The sequence below is a fragment of the Ahaetulla prasina genome, chromosome 5, assembly GCF_028640845.1.
Source record: "Ahaetulla prasina isolate Xishuangbanna chromosome 5, ASM2864084v1, whole genome shotgun sequence".
NCBI lineage: Eukaryota > Metazoa > Chordata > Lepidosauria > Squamata > Colubridae > Ahaetulla > Ahaetulla prasina.
The window spans coordinates 10,473,253-10,490,561 of record NC_080543.1 but is presented as its reverse complement, the minus strand read 5'-3'; the positions used below and the strand labels follow the sequence as shown (position 1 = coordinate 10,490,561).

The window sequence follows — 17,309 nt, the reverse complement described above, 5'->3', positions numbered from 1 at the left end:
CTTATCTACATCCTCTCCTCCTTCCTCCCTACTCCTTTCTTCTCCCTCTTCTATCCCTCTTCCTTCCTTTTCTCTTCCTCCTCTTCTCTTTCCTACCTCCTTCTCTCTTCTACTTCCTTCTCTCTTCTACTTCCTTCTTTCCCGTCATTCTGAAGTGGTAGCCGGGCAGCTCCGATCTTACATTAATTATACATCTTCAATCATCTTTGTACATTAACTATCAATCCATTTTCTACCCTCCTCCCCCCTCCGCCTCCCTTCCCTTCCTCCCCCCACCCCCCGGGACTTCCCAGAACCGAATACAGGGTATAAAACTAACAACAAAAATTAAAATATAGCTCAAATCATAATCCATAGTCACTCCTTAAAACCTCAACTCCCCTTCCAGAAACAAAGAAAATACATTTCTTTCAATCCATTATATATCAGACCATTCCACTCCTAGAGTTCTCAGAAATTTCCGATTGAGTTAGTGTTTGTTCTTGAATAAAGTACATAGTTTTTAATATCCAACCTTCATCAATCAATATCAAAACAACGTTCCATCTTCCAATATTCACCAAGGGTTCTTCTAAAATGTCTTTCTTCCTTAAGCAGTCTCTCAAGAATAGTTCATATTTCCAACTTAATTTCTTAAATTTTTCGGTCCAACCTTCAAGGGTAAACAATAGTCCATCTTTTCACATCTTTGACATTTATATACATCAAATAATATTACAAATATCCAATATATCAATTGTAATAATTAAAATCTTCACTACCTTGCTTATATCAAATAACATTATTTATTTATTTATTTATTTATTTATTTGATTTTTATACCGCCCTTCTCCCGAAGGACTCAGGCAAAAATAAAACAGATAATACAATATACAACTTAAAATGCAATTAAAAAACTTATTTAGTTTTATTATTAAGATTACACCTATAACTTATCCAAAATATATCTATTATAACAATTAAATTCTAATTAGCCATATAACAACATTACATCCATCTCTTAAATATAATATTTAATCCAAATTCCTAAATTTTACTATCTATCCTCCAAAGTTAAACAATATTCCATCTTCCTATTCCTTTATACCTCAAATATATCAAATAGTACCCCTAAAATTACAAATTTATATCCAAAATAAATCATTTACAAAAATTAACCATAATCATATATAATAAAAATTAAACATTCTCCCTCCCCTTCTTCTGTCTTACACATTTTCCACCATCTATTCACCATTCAACTTAACATCTATTAATAAAGGGTTCCCAATCTTTAATACATTAGTGTAGAAATCTCGTGCTTTACAAACTGTATTGAGAAAATACTTTCTTCCTTTATAATTCACTGTTAAACCAGCTGGAACCTCCCATCTAAAATATATTTGATGTTTCTTACTCATCCACTAAAAAGGCAAATTTTTTTCTCTTTCTTAACATTTTAGGAGGAATTTCCTTCATCATTATTATATCTTGTCCTAATATTTGAAATTTATTTTTATAAAATGCTTGCAAAATTCCATACCTAATCTTCTTATTTGTAAAATAAATAACCACATCTCTCGGTAAACACTTCTGCCTTGCCAACCAAGAATTAACACGATAAATTTTTTCAATATTAACTTCAAAATCTTCTGGTTCCACTCCCTCTATCTGAGCAAAGGCCTGAATAAAAATCTCTTTCAAATTTTCCTCTTTACATTCTCTTAAACCCCTTACCCTTATAGCATATTCCATTAATTTATATTGTAATATAACCCTTTCTTCATCTGCCTTATCTACCTTAACCTGAATATCATCTATTTTATTTTCTAAATTCAAATTAATTTGAACTTCATCTATTTTCCTTTGCAAATCTAAATTAATTTGGTTAAGTTCATCCAGTCTTTCTTCTGTCTGAGTACTAGATAACAATAATGGGGTAATTGATTCCTTTAATTTTTTCATCTCCCTCCTCTGCTCTTCCACCATATCTTTAAAATCCAGTATTTCTTTCTCCATTTCATTAAATTTTTGATCTATTTCTGAAAGATGAGCCTCCATAAGCTCCTGTAAAAAATTCCTTAGACTTTCTTTGATATCTTCTTTCATTTTCTGTATCTGAAGTGAAGAAATTTCCAATATTTTAGAAGTGGTTAAATCTCTTTGCTTAAAGGCCATTTTTAAACTAAGTAATACCAAGAAGAAGAAGAAAAGAAAAAAAAGAAAAAAAGATTTCAATAAGCTTTTCTTCTTAAACACTGTAAGAAAAAGATAATAAAAAAAGAGATTTTAAAAAAAATTCCATTTTTTAAAAAATATCTTGTTATATTCTTCTTAAAGGTTCCACGCTAGCAATTGTAATAAGCATTTCCTTAGCTTTCGCTTAGCTTAGCTTTCACTTTCAATACACAAAACGCCATCTTTCATCATCTCCACTCTTGAATACGAATACCTTCTCTGTCAGGGAGTTAAAATCATCTTATAATCAAATGCCAGCACTCCTGTTTTCAGCTCTTAGCAATCCTTCAGTAATCCATTTCAGTCATGGAGATGGACGCTGCATTTTGTTCTGCCATTTGCAGAAGTGTTCTGTATTCTGGAGCTTTTTTTGAGCTATAGAAGGAGCGTTCCCAACAAACCACCAGAAATCTTCCTGGGGCTTTCCTTGGGGGCTCTACTTCAGCCCGAATGCTCACCACCCCCTCTTTGCCCGAGGGTAGAGATTTACAAGCTGCTGACAGCAGATTAACACTGTCTAAACAGCTCTACAGAATCACAAAGAACTGGCGGTCTGAAATAGCCCGCCATTAATGAAGCGGAGCCACCGGAAGCTCCAATTTATGAATTAATCTTAACGTCTCTGGTAGCTGTTGCGCCATGAAGACGTGTGGAATTTTTTGAATTCTGTATTGATGTAGAATTCTTTCTTTAGCAAATCTTGACGAAGATCACCCAAAGGCATGCTAATAAATTAATGCACTTGCATGTTTGAAGCCAGAATTTTAAATTAACCTTGAATTTGGAGGAGAAATTGAACTGACCTTAAAAAATCTGTAAAACGGGTCTTATATTGCCTTGGTCACTGCATTGTTTGGAGAACAAGAGAGTCGAAGATTGTCAAATCAATGCTAAGACAAAATGCTAAATGTCACCAGTGGATAATTATATAATAGTTCTGGGCACAAACCTCCAAATAATGAGTACAGAAGGAAAAGTCAAAAGCAAAACCAGTTAAGAGAGGGAGTTTGGTACTCATTGTTAATTGGTTCCGGGCAGGGGTGGGCTTCAAAAATTTTAGCAAGAGGTTCTCTACCCTGTTGCTGGGTGGGTGTGGCCATGATGGGAGCGGCCTAGTCAGCTTCCTGCACCATGGAGGACACCATTTTTGTCCTCCCCAGGCTCCGGAGGTTTCTGTTGAGCCTCCGGGATGGTGAAAACAACCTCCCCAGGCTCTGGAGGCCCTCTGGGGGCCCGTTTCCGGCCTTCCCGAACTTCCAGTAGGCCCGTTTTTTACCCTCCCTGAGCCTCCGTGTGCGCCCTGCACTTACCTGCATTCAAAACTGGCCACATGGGAACTCCTAGGAGGGGCGGGGCTGGGTGGGCGGGGCCAGCCAGGAGTGGGATTTGGGGGTTCTCCAAACTGCACAGAATCGTAACTAGAGGTTCTCCCGAACCCCTGCGATCCCCCAGCAGCCCACCCTTGGTTCCGGGGAGACTCGATGAATACCAAAAAGTAGTACCACATTTTTCCCATGAGGAATAAATAATGCAGTGAGTCACAAGACACCCAACACTGACAAATTCTAGCTTGTGCATTGAGTACCAAACGAACAATAGCAATTTTTTTTTGGCGTCAAAACGCATTTAGTACCAACTTTGATGAGTTCCAAAGCAGTTCAGTACCAAGGTACCATTGTAATAGAATTTCAAGAGAGGGGCAGGTGGAATATTTTCTGCTGGGTTCGTTGTATAAAATTATCCTTTGCATGAGCCTTCTTAATGATTTTTCCTTACTTTAAGAAAAAGAAAAGAGTATGGATTCTTTGGATGTGTGGATGATATCTCCCTTTGAATAATATCTGTAAAGGATTTCTCAGCTGTTCTTCACTACTTTTCTATCGCGTCCAGAGATGGATTTTTCTTCTGCGCTTCAGTGTCTTTCCTGTGCTGAAGCACCTGGGAACTCACCTGTCAAAAAGCATTTATTCTCTTCCTTTCGGACATCTGCAGGTGAGCACCAGTGTGATGAGCGTGTACAGTGGAGATTTTGGCAACGTGGACGTGAAAGGGAATCTCCAGTTTGCCATCGACTATGTGGAACAGTTGAAGGAGTTCCATATATTTATTGCCCAGGGCAAGGATTTGGCAGTTGCCGATGTGAAAAGACAACGTTCAGATCCGTAAGTGCAGTTGGAGAAGAGAGCCTGAAACAGTCATTTCTTTAGAAAAAAGAAATGTGCTGTGTTACTTTCATTGTTTGCTTGTTTGTATCTCCTCTTTATTACTTTTATGAATAGCTCAAGGTGGTGAACATATCTAGTGTACCTTCCTCCTCCTGTTTTCTCCACAACAACCCTGTGAGGTGGGTTGGGCTAAGAGAAAGTTAATTGGGCCAGAGTCACCCAGCTGGCTTTCATGGTTAAGGTGGGACTAGAACTCACTGTCTCCTGGTGATTGGGCCAAAGTCACCCAGTCAGCTTTCATGGCTAAAGTGGGACTAGAACTCACTGTCTCCTGGTGATTGGCCCAAAGTCACCTAGTCAGCTTTCATGCCTAAGGCGGGACTAAAACTCTCAGTCTCCTGGTGATTGGCCCAAAGTCACCCAGCTGGCTTTCATGCCTAAGGTGGGACTAGAACTCAGACTCTCCTGCTAATAAAATTAATAAATAATAATTAAAATTAATTAATTAATTAAAAAGAAAATAAAACAAAAACTCAAAGGGCTGACTTAATGGACCATTGGGTTTTTTTCTGCCGTCAGCTTCTAAAATTCAGTAAATGTGCAAACCCAATGTTGTGTCTTGCCCGCTCTCACAGCAGCCGGGGCCTTCTTATCTGCTCCCGAACACGGAGGAATGTATGCCTCCCGGCCCCAGTCCTGGCTCCATGCCCAGACAAGCTGAAGAGGAGGGGGCACCTCCCGGTCCCAGCCCTGGCTCCATGCCCAAGCAGGCTGCAGAGGAGGGAGCACCCCCCGGCCCCAGCCCTGGCTCCATGCTCAGGCAAACGGAGCAGCTAGACCCCTCCCCCTCCTCCACAGCATGTGAGCCTGAGGAAAGTTTATTTCCAACAGCTGCTGATTGGAGTGACCCTCGCATCAGAAGACTGGATAGGCGGAGGCAACAGAAGGAAGGGAGGGGCAGGCCTTAATGAGTGCTGAGTCATGGAGCCACACCCCATGGCCTATATAAAGGATCTGCTTTCTGGCAGTCTCTGAGTCAGGCAAAGTCGAACTTATTTTGCTGAAGTCACTTTCTGGTCTCCTGCCTGCTCTGAGGACTTTGCTAGGACTTTGGGCAGAGCTGCAGAGGCAAGCCTGATTCGGATTTCCCTGACCCGGCCGTCAGCGGAGGAGTGGGACACGACACCCAAATAGGGCTGAAAGGAATTTGTAGAGGAAAAAAAATATTAGTGACACATATTTCATATTTCAGTTTTTTAGAAGAAGCTTGTAACAAAATCATAGATTTCTTTTTTCATTTAAAGAGGAACTTAAACATAACCTAATGGAAGGTTTTTAGGCTGGTACTGAGCTTCACTGGAAATTGTATTCTGACTCTTGTCTTCTCATATTTGGACATGAAACCTTTTTAGATACGTGAAGAGTTACCTGCTACCAGAAAAACATAAACTGGGCAAAAGAAAGACATCTGTGAAGAAGAAGACACTGAATCCTGTCTACAATGAGATATTACGGGTAACTTCCATCTTTCTCTTCTTTTCTGATGAAGGGTTCCCCCAAGATAAGCATAAAGGTAAAGGTAAAGGTTCCCCTCGCACATACGTGCTAGTCGTTCCCGACTCAAGGGGGCAGTGCTCATCTCCGTTTCAAAGCCGAAGAGCCAGCGCTGTCTGAAGACATCTCTGTGGTCATGTGGCCGGCATGATTCAACGCCAAAGGCGCATAGAACACTGTTATCTTCCCACCAAAGGTGGTCCCTGTTTTTCCACTTGCATTTTTTACGTGCTTTCAAACTGCTAGGTTGGCAGAAAATTGGGACAAGTAACGGGAGCTCACCCCGTTACATAGCAGCACTAGGGATTCGAACCACTGAACTGCCGACCTTTTGATCAACAAGCTCAGCGTCTTACCCACTAAGCCACCGCGTTCCTTAAGATCAGCATAGTTTAACTCCAAGATTTAAATCAGACCAACAATCGAGAAATAAACAATACCCCAATCAAAGAACTACCAAGCAAGCCAACAATAAACAGCCCAAGCAAAGTACCTGTAAGACCATCCCCACCAACACTGACAGGGCAAGCCAGTAGAACCGTGATGGCGACCTTTTTTTTTTTTTTTTGCATTTATATCCCCCCCTTCTCCGAAGACTCAGGGCGGCTTACACTATGTCAAGCAATAGTCTTCATCCATTTGTATATTATATATAAAGTCAACTTTTATTGCCCCCAACAATCTGGGTCCTCATTTTACCTACCTTATAAAGGATGGAAGGCTGAGTCAACCTTGGTGGGACTAGAACCTGCAGTAATTGCAAGCAGCTGTTGTTAATAACAGACTGTCTTAGCAGTCTGAGCCACACAGAGCCCTAATGCCCTTATGGCATGCGTGCCAGAAGTGGCACCTGGAGCCACATCGCCAACTATCGTTCCAGCCCAGCTCCACCGCATATGCGTGTGCTCCTCCCGCCGGCCAGCTGGTCTTTGGGTCTCTGCAGCACGTGCGCAGGGGCGGGGCGCATGTGGGGAATGCACGTGTGCATGCTCACAGAGCGCTCGCATTGCCTTTTGGGGGTTCACGGGCGCCCTCTGGCGCCCCATTTTCGGCCTGCAACAACCTGGAAGCCAAAACAGGGCGCGGGAGGTGGGGTGCATGCGCGGGGGACGCCTGTGCATGTGAAGGGGCAGGGCGCATGTGCAGGGGACGCATGTGTATGTTCGGAATGGATGCATGCATGGGGGGCAATCGCATTGCATTTTGGGGGTCCGGCCACGCGCTTACGTGCTTTGGGCACTCAGCACCAAAAAGGTTAACTATCATTGCATTAGAATATAAACTGAGAGCAAACCCCACTCCCTACTAGCACTGATGATGTTACCTAGTTGGGTAATGAAACGTCTGCAAGAAAACCAAGCTTAGAAAACACCAAGGATCATACGATGACCATTTGTGGCCATCTAACAAGCAAGATCAAGAGGGAGGCCATATTCATTTTAAAGGTAAAGGTTCCCCTCGCACATACGTGCTAGTCGTTCCCGACTCTAGGGGCCGGTGCTCATCTCCGTTTCAAAGCCGAAGAGCCAGCGCTGTCTGAAGACGTCTCCGTGGTCATGTGGCCGGCATGACTCAACGCCAAAGGCGCACGGAACGCTGTTCCCTTCCCACCAAAGGTGGTCCCTATTTTTTCTACTTGCATTTTTACGTGCTTTCGAAACTGCTAGGTTGGCAGAAGCTGGGACAAGTAACGGGAGCTCACCCCGTTGCACGGCAGCACTAGGGATTCAAACCGCTGAGCTACCAACCTTTCAATCGACAAGCTCAACGTCCTAGCCCCTGAGCCACCGCGTCCCTTTATTCATTTTAATTATTCATTTTAATTATTCATAATTTATTCATTTTACAACTGTGCTATTAACTTAACCACTGCAGCGATTGTGGCAGTAAAGTTTGTAAAATGGGGTCAAAATTCACACAACTGTCTCGCTTAGCAGTGGACGTTTTGAGCTCAGTTATAGTTGTAAGCTGAGGACTACCTATTGTCAAGAGTCAATAGCAGGCTTGTCATGTAGAAAATCTATGGAGTTTATCAGAAGCAACACCAATGGAAATGGCCCGTAACCAGTCAATAACAGCCATAAGAACCGTATCTGCAAATCGCCTTGTGTTTTAATTTAAATGCTTTATTTTTATTTCCTTTGTTTTTACCTTGCCGCATTTCCCAAGGACTAATGGAGGTGCCTAATTAAAATCACAACACAGCAACAGAGTAGCAAATACAATAAATCAAAACTGACAGAATCCTGGATCAACAATAAAAGTAAAAGTATGATGAATCCAGTGGTAGAAGCAGCTGAAAGTTTGTGACGTTTCAGCAGCTTTCGTCAGAAAATGAAAGAAATATTGTGTGCAATATTGTGAAATTTGGGTCAGATGGGAATATTAAAAAAAAAAAAAAAACTTTTGCAAGATTTAGCAGTATTGGGCCTCTGTGGCTCAGACTGCTAATGCAGTCTGTTATTAACAGCAGCTGCCTGCAATTACTGCAGGTTCTAGTCCCACCAGGCCCAAGGTTGACTCAGCCTTCCATCCTTTATAAGGTAGGTAAAATGAGGACCCAGATTGTTGGGGGCAATAAGTTGACTTTGTATATAAATATACAAATAGAATGAAGACTATTGCTAACATAGTGTAAGCCGCCCTGAGTCTTCGGAGAAGGGCGGGATATAAATGCAAATAAAATAAAAATAAAATAAATAAAATAAATATTTTCAGATTTGGGGCAATTTTATTTATGTAAAGCACACGTAGATCTTGAAATGATAAATGACTATAATATTCATGGGTTGGACAAATCATTGAATGAAGCTGATTTGAAGATGAAGAGTAGGTCTGCCAGGAATATCCAGATACAATAACTAAAAGAAAAATCACATATTCCAAAATAATAAAGTTCGGAACACAGAAGCAAAATTACAGAGTTGGAAGGGACCTTAGAGATCTTCTAGTCCTGGTCCCTACCGCCCACTAGTGGACGTTCCAGCTTTCATGGTGGGTAGTAGGGGTTTTGTCCGATACTGAAGCACTTTCCTTTTTTTAAATTTAATTGACTTTTTTAAAAATTTTCATAGCATTATTTAAAAACATTTTCAGTAGGTTTTCATAAAATTCCCCGGGACAATTTAAATTTCTGAAAATATACTATTTGTATCGCCCGCGCATAAGTTTAGTTCACGTTACCTAAGTGAAACTAAATGGCGCTATAGTGCGACCGCAAACAAAAGAGCCTCATCCCAGAATAGCTCGCGCATCTCCCCCCGCACCACCCAGCTGTAACAGACAAGCAGAGCTGGTAGCCGGCGCTCCCCCCAAACCCAATCCCCGATGTGCGAGAGGCATGCGCAGACGACGATATACTTTATAAATCACCATTACTGTGGAACTGGTGTGTGGTTAGAAAATTTTACTACTAACAGAGATACAAAAGTGGGCGGTAGATATAAAAAGGTTGACTACCCCGTTCTAGTCCAACCCTATGCTTAAGTAGGAGACCCAATACCGTTTCAGACAAATGGCTGTCCAATTTCTTCTTAAAAACCTCCAGTGAGGGAGCACCCACAACTTCTGGTGGCAAGCTGTTCCACTGGTTAATTGTTCTCACTGTCATGAAACTTCTCCTTATTTCCAGGTTGCTTCTCTCCTTGATTCGTTTCCATCCATTACTTCTTGCCCTGCTGTTGAGCCCTTGAAGAATAGGTTGACCACCCTTCTGTCTAATCTTCCAAATACTTGAAGATTGCTATCATGTTACCCCAGGTCCTTCTTTTTGCTTGACTAGACATACCCAGTTCCTGCAATAGTTCATCATATGCATTAGCTTCCAGTCCAATAATCATCTTTGCTGTTCTTTTCTTTTTTGTATTGTGGTGTCCGAAACTGTAATTTCTAACATTGCTCTAACAAAGCATCTGACTTACGATTTGTTGATGGTAGGATGCTAATGTCACCACGAAAAATTGCTGGGACGTGTCTACAGACCACAGGCTCAGTGGGAAGGAGACGTCACCTTAACTATGTTGCATGTCTGTTTGTTTCTCTGCAGTATAAAATAGATAAAGCCGTTTTGGAGAGTCAGAGGTTGAATATCTCAGTTTGGCATCACGATACTTTTGGCCGCAATAGTTTCTTGGGTGAAGTAGAGCTAGACTTGGCAAATTGGGACTGGAATGACAGTCAGAACAAACAAATGATCTGGTACCCGTTGAAACCAAGGGTAAGTTTTGATTTCCTAAGTGTGAGCTAAATGTTCTTTGCCCATTACACCCAGGGGGTGAAAGGCTCCCGGTTCTGACCGGATCTCATGTTCCAGTAGCGATCGTGGCCGGTGGTTCGGCGATCCGGTAGTGAGGGCGCAGCAAAGCTCCGCCCACCTGCCCGGGTGTCATTACTTCCTGGTTAAAACCAGTTTTTTTTTTCACCTTCTGTGCATGCTTGCTTTGCTCGTGCGCGCATTGCATGTGCACTTCTGAGCCAGAAAGGAAGGTAAGTAGATTTCACCCCTGCATACACCCCCAGGCATAGCACAATCTTCCAAAATGTCTATGGAGATTCTCAGTCATCCAAGTCATGGTTGTCCCAAAGGTGCTTTTTCAAGAGGTAACTGGACTTTCTGGGTTTTCTTTGAAGACGTTTCGCTTCTCATCCAAGAAGCTTCTTTAGCTCTGACTGGATTTGAGAGGTGGGGGGGAGGAATGGAAGGCTTTATACTCCTTGCAGACAGCTGGTCAACAGAGGGGGAGGGATACGACATCATCTATCTCTAGTCCTGTATCTCTAGGACCTGTATACTGCACGAATCAAGAAGAGGGCCGTGAAAATATTTACAGACCCCTCGCATCCTGGACATAAACTGTTTCAACTCCTACCCTCAAAACGACGCTATAGAGCACTGCACGTCAGAACAACTAGACACAAGAACAGTTTTTTCCCGAAGGCCATCACTCTGCTAAACAAATAATTCCCTCAACACTGTCAAACTATTTACTAAATCTGCACTACTATTAATCTTCTCATAGTTCCCATCACCAATCTCTTTCCATTTATGACTGTATGACTATAACTTGTTGCTGGCAATCCTTATGATTTATATTGATATATTGATCATCAATTGTGTTGTAAATGTCGTACCTTGATGAACGTATCTTTTCTTTTATGTACACTGAGAGCATATGCACCAAGACAAATTCCTTGTGTGTCCAATCACACTTGGCCAATAAAAATTCTATTCTATTCTATTCTATTCTAGTCTACAGCAGAGTCCTTTCAACAGTTCCATCAAGGCTCCACACCCATCTGCACCACTCAGGTGACCCTGAGGACACCGATAAAACTCCCAAGTTCTTCAGTGACTGTAAAAGGATGCAAATGACTAGTTGCATGCAAGGAGAATATAAATCCTTTCATTCCCCACCATCCAGTCAGAGCTGAAGAAGCTTCTTGGATGAGAAGCGAAACGTCTTCAAAAGAAAAATCAGAAAAGTCCAGTTGCCTCTTTAAAAAAAGCACCTTTGGAATCTTCCCAGATATTACAAGGAATATAAAAAAAGTCACCTAAATCATGTTTTATGTCCTGAGGTACAAAACCTCTGTGACCGTTGGCCTTCGTAAAGCTTATAGCCATGAGAACTTAAACAAATACAGTATATTGGCTTTTGTGGGGGGAGAAATTTTTGTTTTGGGAAAACAAAATAGCCGATGACATTACGTAGTTGATCGTGAGGGTTTTAGTGGCCTTTACAAACTTCCAGAGATTGATTGAACTTCTTTGGGCATTCTGTTTGACAAAAAAATACCTAGAGTTACAAAGTTTTCTAGGCTTAGAAAACTTGGAACTCCGTCGCCTTCGACAAGACCTAAGCTTAACTCACAGAATCATCTATTGTAATGTCCTTCCTGTTAAAGACTACTTCAGCTTTAATTGCAATAATACTAGAGCAACTAATAGATTTAAACTTAATGTCAACCGCTTTAATCTAGATTGCAGAAAATATGACTTCTGTAACAGAATCATCAGTGCTTGGAATACTTTACCTGACTCTGTGGTCTCTTCCCATAATCCTAAAAGCTTTATCCAAAAACTTTCTACTATTGACCTCACCCCATTCCTAAGAGGACCATAAGGGGCGTGCATAAGCAAACGTGCCTACCGTTCCTGTCCTATTGTTTTTCTTTTCTTCTTCCTATATATATGCTTATACCTCCTTATATTTACCCATATATGTGTTTATTTACTATATAATCTTTTTGTATGATACCTACATATATTGTTGTGACAAAATAAAATAAATAAAATAAAAGTACAGATAGATAGCGACGTGTGTTGGGCTTTTCATAAGCATTGACTGGTTTTGCTTTATTTTATTTTTCCATTTCTTTTTTCCAAATGGTAAAGACTCCCTTAAAAGGATTAGAGCTTGAAAACAGAGGGGAGATAAAGATAGCTCTCCAATATATCCCACGGCCTGTTGGAGGTAAGTATTCCAGTTGTGTGTGTGTGTGTGTGTATCTGTCTCTGTGCCACCATGTGTGTATAGATATAAAGATATATAGATATATAGATATACCATATTTTTTGGACTATAAAACGCACCTAAATTTAGAAGAGGGAAAAAAAACAGTTTTTGGGCTCCCTTTTTCCGGGCCTTTTCTAGTCTTTTTCAGCTTGTTTCTGAGGCTTTTTTTGGCCCATTTTCAAGGCTTTTTTAGGCCTGTTTTTGGGGCTTTTTAAAAGCTATATTTAATAAAAATACTAGAGGTCCCTGATGTGGAAATCTATTTATCTGTCAGTTAAACCAACCCACCATTTGTCCACTATTCCTGACAGAACAATAAATCAGTGGAACAACTTGCCTCCAGGACTTGTGGGTGCTCTAACACTGGAAGATTTTTTAAAGAAGAGATTGGACAATCATTTGTCTGAAATAGTATAGGGTTTCCTGCCTGAGCGGGGGGTTGGACTAGAACAGGGGTCACCAACTGGTGGTCCGTGAGAAAATTTTGGTGGTCTGCAGAAAAAAATATTTGCATTTTTTATATTGCACTAAATCAGGGGTCCTCAAACCTACAGCCCCTGGGACAGATAACGTGCAATGAATGTTTGTGTTGTTGCAGAGAATCTCCCACTTCGGGGTCTCTTTGTGTGGGTCAAAGGGGGGCAGAAATTCCGACTCGGGATCTGCTTCAGCCTCCTGGTGTGGGGCTTTGGATGAAGGCCGAAGGGAAGTGCCGCTGGTGGCGAGGAGCCAGAGGGCCTTGTTTCAGTGGGACTGCATCATGGCCTGGAACTGGCTGACCATCTCAGCCCACTGAGCCTCCAGGTGCCAGTACCTGGCCTTGCACTCCTGCTGGTCTTGCCTCTGCTTGGAAAGCCTGTACTCCTAGTCCTCAGTGAGATGCTTCTTCTTCTTCTTCTTTTTTTTTGTTTGCATTTATATCCCGCCCTTCTCCGAAGACTCAGGGCGGCTTACACTATGTCAAGCAATAGTCTTCATCCATTTTGTATATTATATACAAAGTCAACTTATTGCCCCCAACAATCTGGGTCCTCATTTTACCTACCTTATAAAGGATGGAAGGCTGAGTCAACCTTGGGCCTGGTGGGGCTTGAACCTGCAGTAATTGCAGGCAGCTGTGTTCATAACAGACTGTCTTAGCAGTCTGAGCCTCCTCCTTGGTCAGATCAGATTTGAACTGAGCCAGCTGTTTTGCCAATTTTTTCTCATGGTGGCTGCTTAGCTCCAACAACTGCTTCCTGTTGGGGCCCTAAGGAGCCCGGCAGGCAGGCAATGAGTGGGGGGGAGGGGAGGTGCGAGTAGAGGCTGGCGAGATGCCCCTTGACATGAGTGACATCAAGTTGGCCACGCCCATCCAGTCACATGATCACCTAGCCACACCCACCCAGCCGGTCATTAGGTAGATCATATTAGTGGTCCATGGAATTTAAAATTATGAATTTAGTGGTCCCTGAGGTCCAAAAGTTTGGTGACCCCTGGACTAGAATACTTCCAAGGTTCCTTCCAACTCCGTTATTCTATTCTGCTACATATAAAAAAGCATTCAACAGGTAACCCAAAAGTAAAATTGTTATTTTGAAGCCCTCTGTTAATCATCTGTTATATATGTCTCTGTTTTAAAGGCAAAAAGACTCCAGCTACCGGCGAAGTTCACATTTGGGTGAAACAATGCAATGACCTGCCTGTCCTCAGAGGTCCAAAACTCAATTCTTTTGTGAAGTGGTAAGTGCATCGCTGAGCACGATGGCTCAGTGATTAAAGACGCTGAGCTTGTCTGCTGACAGCCATGGTTTGAGACTCAGGCGCTTTGCGACAGGGTGAGCTCCCGTTGCTTGTCTCAGCTCCTGCCCACCTAACAGTTTGAAAGCATGCAAATGCGAGTAGATAAATAGGTACCACTTTGGTAGGGAGGAAACAGAGTTCCATGTGCCTCGGCATGTAATGATGCTGGCCACATGATCAAGGGAGCATCTTCGGACAATGCCGGCTCCCTCAGCTAGGAAGTGGAGATGAGCATCACTCCCTAGAATTGGGCATGACCGGATAGGGGAAACCTTTATCTTTACCTTTTTAAGTACAGCGAATGTGCACAATAGGTACCAGTGTGACAACTATGTTTTGGAACAGAACGTATTGAGTGAGTTCTGATCTAGGTTTCACAAAAGCATGAAGCAGACTCCTTGTCCCGACAAAAACTCCTTTTTATTAAGCTAATGTGAATTCCTCTCAATTCACATCCCGCAAAGTCTCGGCCAACAGTCTTTCCAGGGTGAATTTACAACCACAGACCTTATCAGGTTTGGAAAGCTGCCAGGCTGATATCTTCCAAAGGCAATGCTGTACAAGAAAATACTTGGCAAGGAATCTCAGAGAGTCACGAACAGATCTTCACACTAATTAAATAAACTAATTGTCTCCTGCAAACTCCACTCCCCTTTCGCTCCTCTTTATTCCCTATGGGAGGGACCATTCACCATCCATCTGTGGCTTTACTCCTGAGTCGGCCCTTGTTCCTTAACTGTTCCCATTTCCTGGCAGCTCTGTGCATGCGCACATCGGGAACAGGCTCCAGCTGTTCTTCAGCCCCACTTATCTCCGACTACGAAGGTAGTTTATAACTGTCAGATGATCCTGGCCCCATCTCTGCCTCTGACGCAGAGCACTCATCAGAACCTTCCCCAGACTCCTGGCCCATGTTCCTCCCCAGCCACCTCATTGTCCAAGTCTGCCGCCAGCTCTGCTGGCCACTGGTAGGCCACAACAGAGTGTGGTTGGAAATTCTCCATTTGAGGTGGTTTAACATAGTTTTTCAGTCGGAAGGCCAGGCGCATGTGCGGAAGGGGCGTGTGCGAAGCAGTCGTAAGAATATTAGAAACCCAACACTGGTAGTGATACTGCATAGCACGGCAAAGCAGCAATTGGAGGACAAAAGGCATTCTGTAAATTAGAAAGTCAGCCAACTAAGATTTAATAAGAGTATTTTATTGTTTATTGTTTTATTGTTTCCAATTTTTTTCCTCTTAGATATGAGAAATAGCAATTTCCTCCCTTTGTTTTTATACAGAATGTGTAGTATTGCTATAAAATATACCATCTAAACTTTATCAACTTTTAAGACCGGTGGACTGCAAGTCCCAGAATTCTCCAGACAGCATGGATGGCTGAGGAATTTTGGGAGTTGAAGTCCACAAGTCTTAAAAGTTGCCACAGTTGGGACACCCTTGATCTAAAGTATATTTGGTATCCTTTCTTTTGCCTTTGTTGTCCAAAGTACCGTTCTTCCGGATACAAGTAGAAAGAGCCGTCAGAAAACGAGAGCTGTTGCGAAGACGACAAATCCGGTCTTTAACCACACCATGGTTTATGATGGCTTCAAACCTGAAGACTTGAAAGAAGCATGTGTGGAACTTACTGTTTGGGATCATAATAAACTTGCCAACCATTTCCTAGGAGGACTTAGAATAGGACTTGGAACAGGTACAAGTTTCTATCACTTTCTCCTCTTTCTTTCTTTCTTTCTTTCTTTCTTTTTCCTTCCTTCCTTCCTTCCTCCCTCCCTCCCTCTCTTTCTCTCTTTCTTTCTTTCCTTCCTTCCTTCCTTCCTCCTTCCTTCCTTCCTTCCTTCCTCTCTCTCTGTATCTTTTTCTTTTTCCTTCCTTTCTATCTCTTTCTTTTCTTTCTTTTTCTCCTTCCTTTCTCTTGCTCTCTCTGCACCTTTCTCTTTCCTTCCTTCCTTCTTCTCTGTATCTCTGTATCTTTTTCTTTCTTTCTTTTTCTTTTTTGTTTTCTCTCTCCCCCTTTTTCTTCTCTCTCTTCCTTCCTCTCTCTCCCTCTCTCTCCCTCTCTCTTTCTTTTTCTTTTCTCTCTCTCCCTCTTTCTCTCTTTCTCTGTGGGAATGTGGAAAAATGGTTATAAGTCATTTTTTTCAGTGCCACTGTAACTTCAAACATCACTAAAGAAATGGTTGTTAGCTGAAGACTGAACCTGTATTACCGTGCAGATAACCTAATCAATATTTGACGCTAATCTCATTTCTTTAAACACTTTTATTAGGCAAAAGCTACGGCATTTCAGTGGATTGGATGGACTCCACATTAGACGAAGCTACCTTATGGGAAAGAATGATCAATTCTCCCAACACTTGGGTGGAAGACACGCTGCCACTCCGGATGCTGATGGTGGCAAAAATGACAAAATAAAAAACAACCCCGTTATAAATGGCTTCCAGTTCATGTGATTTGCTGGAGTTTGATGGAGAGAAGAGCCAGAAAGATACAAAGATGAATATCTGGGGTGGGGGGGGATCAATTCTTTCATCAGGTGTAAATTTCAACATCTTTATGCTGTATATAACTTGATCTTTCTTTTGCTGGATGCTACCACCACAAAACGTGTGTCTACTTATCACCCGGTGCCAAGTTTTAAATTAAACTCTTTTAACCTTTAATAAACACTGTATGTATTAAAACATGAAATCTATTTAAATTATGCGCAGTTGTCTTGTGTGGTCTTTTAAATTCGATCATGAAAAGGAATGAAAGGATTTTATTAAATAAGCTAAAGCAGGGGTAGTCAACCTTTTTATACCTACCGCCCACTTTTGTATCTCTGTTAGTAGTAAAATTTTCTAACCACCCACCGGTTCCACAGTAATGCGCCGTGTATCGTTGTCTGCGCATGCCTCCCGCACATCGTGGATTGGGGTTTGGGGGGAGCTGGCTACCAGCTCTGTTTGTCTGTTACAGCTGGGTGGTGTGGGGGGAGATGCACGAGCTATTCTGGGGCGAGGCTTTATTATTTATTTTATTTATTTGATTTTTATCTTTTTTATCTCTCTTGTTTGCGGTCGCACTATAGC

General features: G+C 42.0%; 1 protein-coding gene across 7 annotated transcripts in view; it reads left to right on the top strand.

Annotated features, from left to right (window-relative positions):
* The window catches only part of SYTL2 (synaptotagmin like 2), a 96,986-nt gene extending 80,045 nt beyond the window's left edge, over positions 1 to 16,941 (top strand). For all 7 annotated transcript variants that reach the window (XM_058186289.1, XM_058186291.1, XM_058186290.1 and 4 more), the window contains 7 exons: positions 4,210 to 4,379; positions 5,795 to 5,897; positions 9,982 to 10,152; positions 12,331 to 12,409; positions 14,074 to 14,173; positions 15,723 to 15,928; positions 16,505 to 16,941. In XM_058186289.1, coding sequence (XP_058042272.1) covers positions 4,210 to 4,379; positions 5,795 to 5,897; positions 9,982 to 10,152; positions 12,331 to 12,409; positions 14,074 to 14,173; positions 15,723 to 15,928; positions 16,505 to 16,650 — 975 coding nt within the window. In that variant the 3' untranslated portion in view covers positions 16,651 to 16,941. The remainder of the gene's footprint in view (positions 1 to 4,209; positions 4,380 to 5,794; positions 5,898 to 9,981; positions 10,153 to 12,330; positions 12,410 to 14,073; positions 14,174 to 15,722; positions 15,929 to 16,504) is intronic.
* Positions 16,942 to 17,309: the final 368 nt, after the last annotated feature.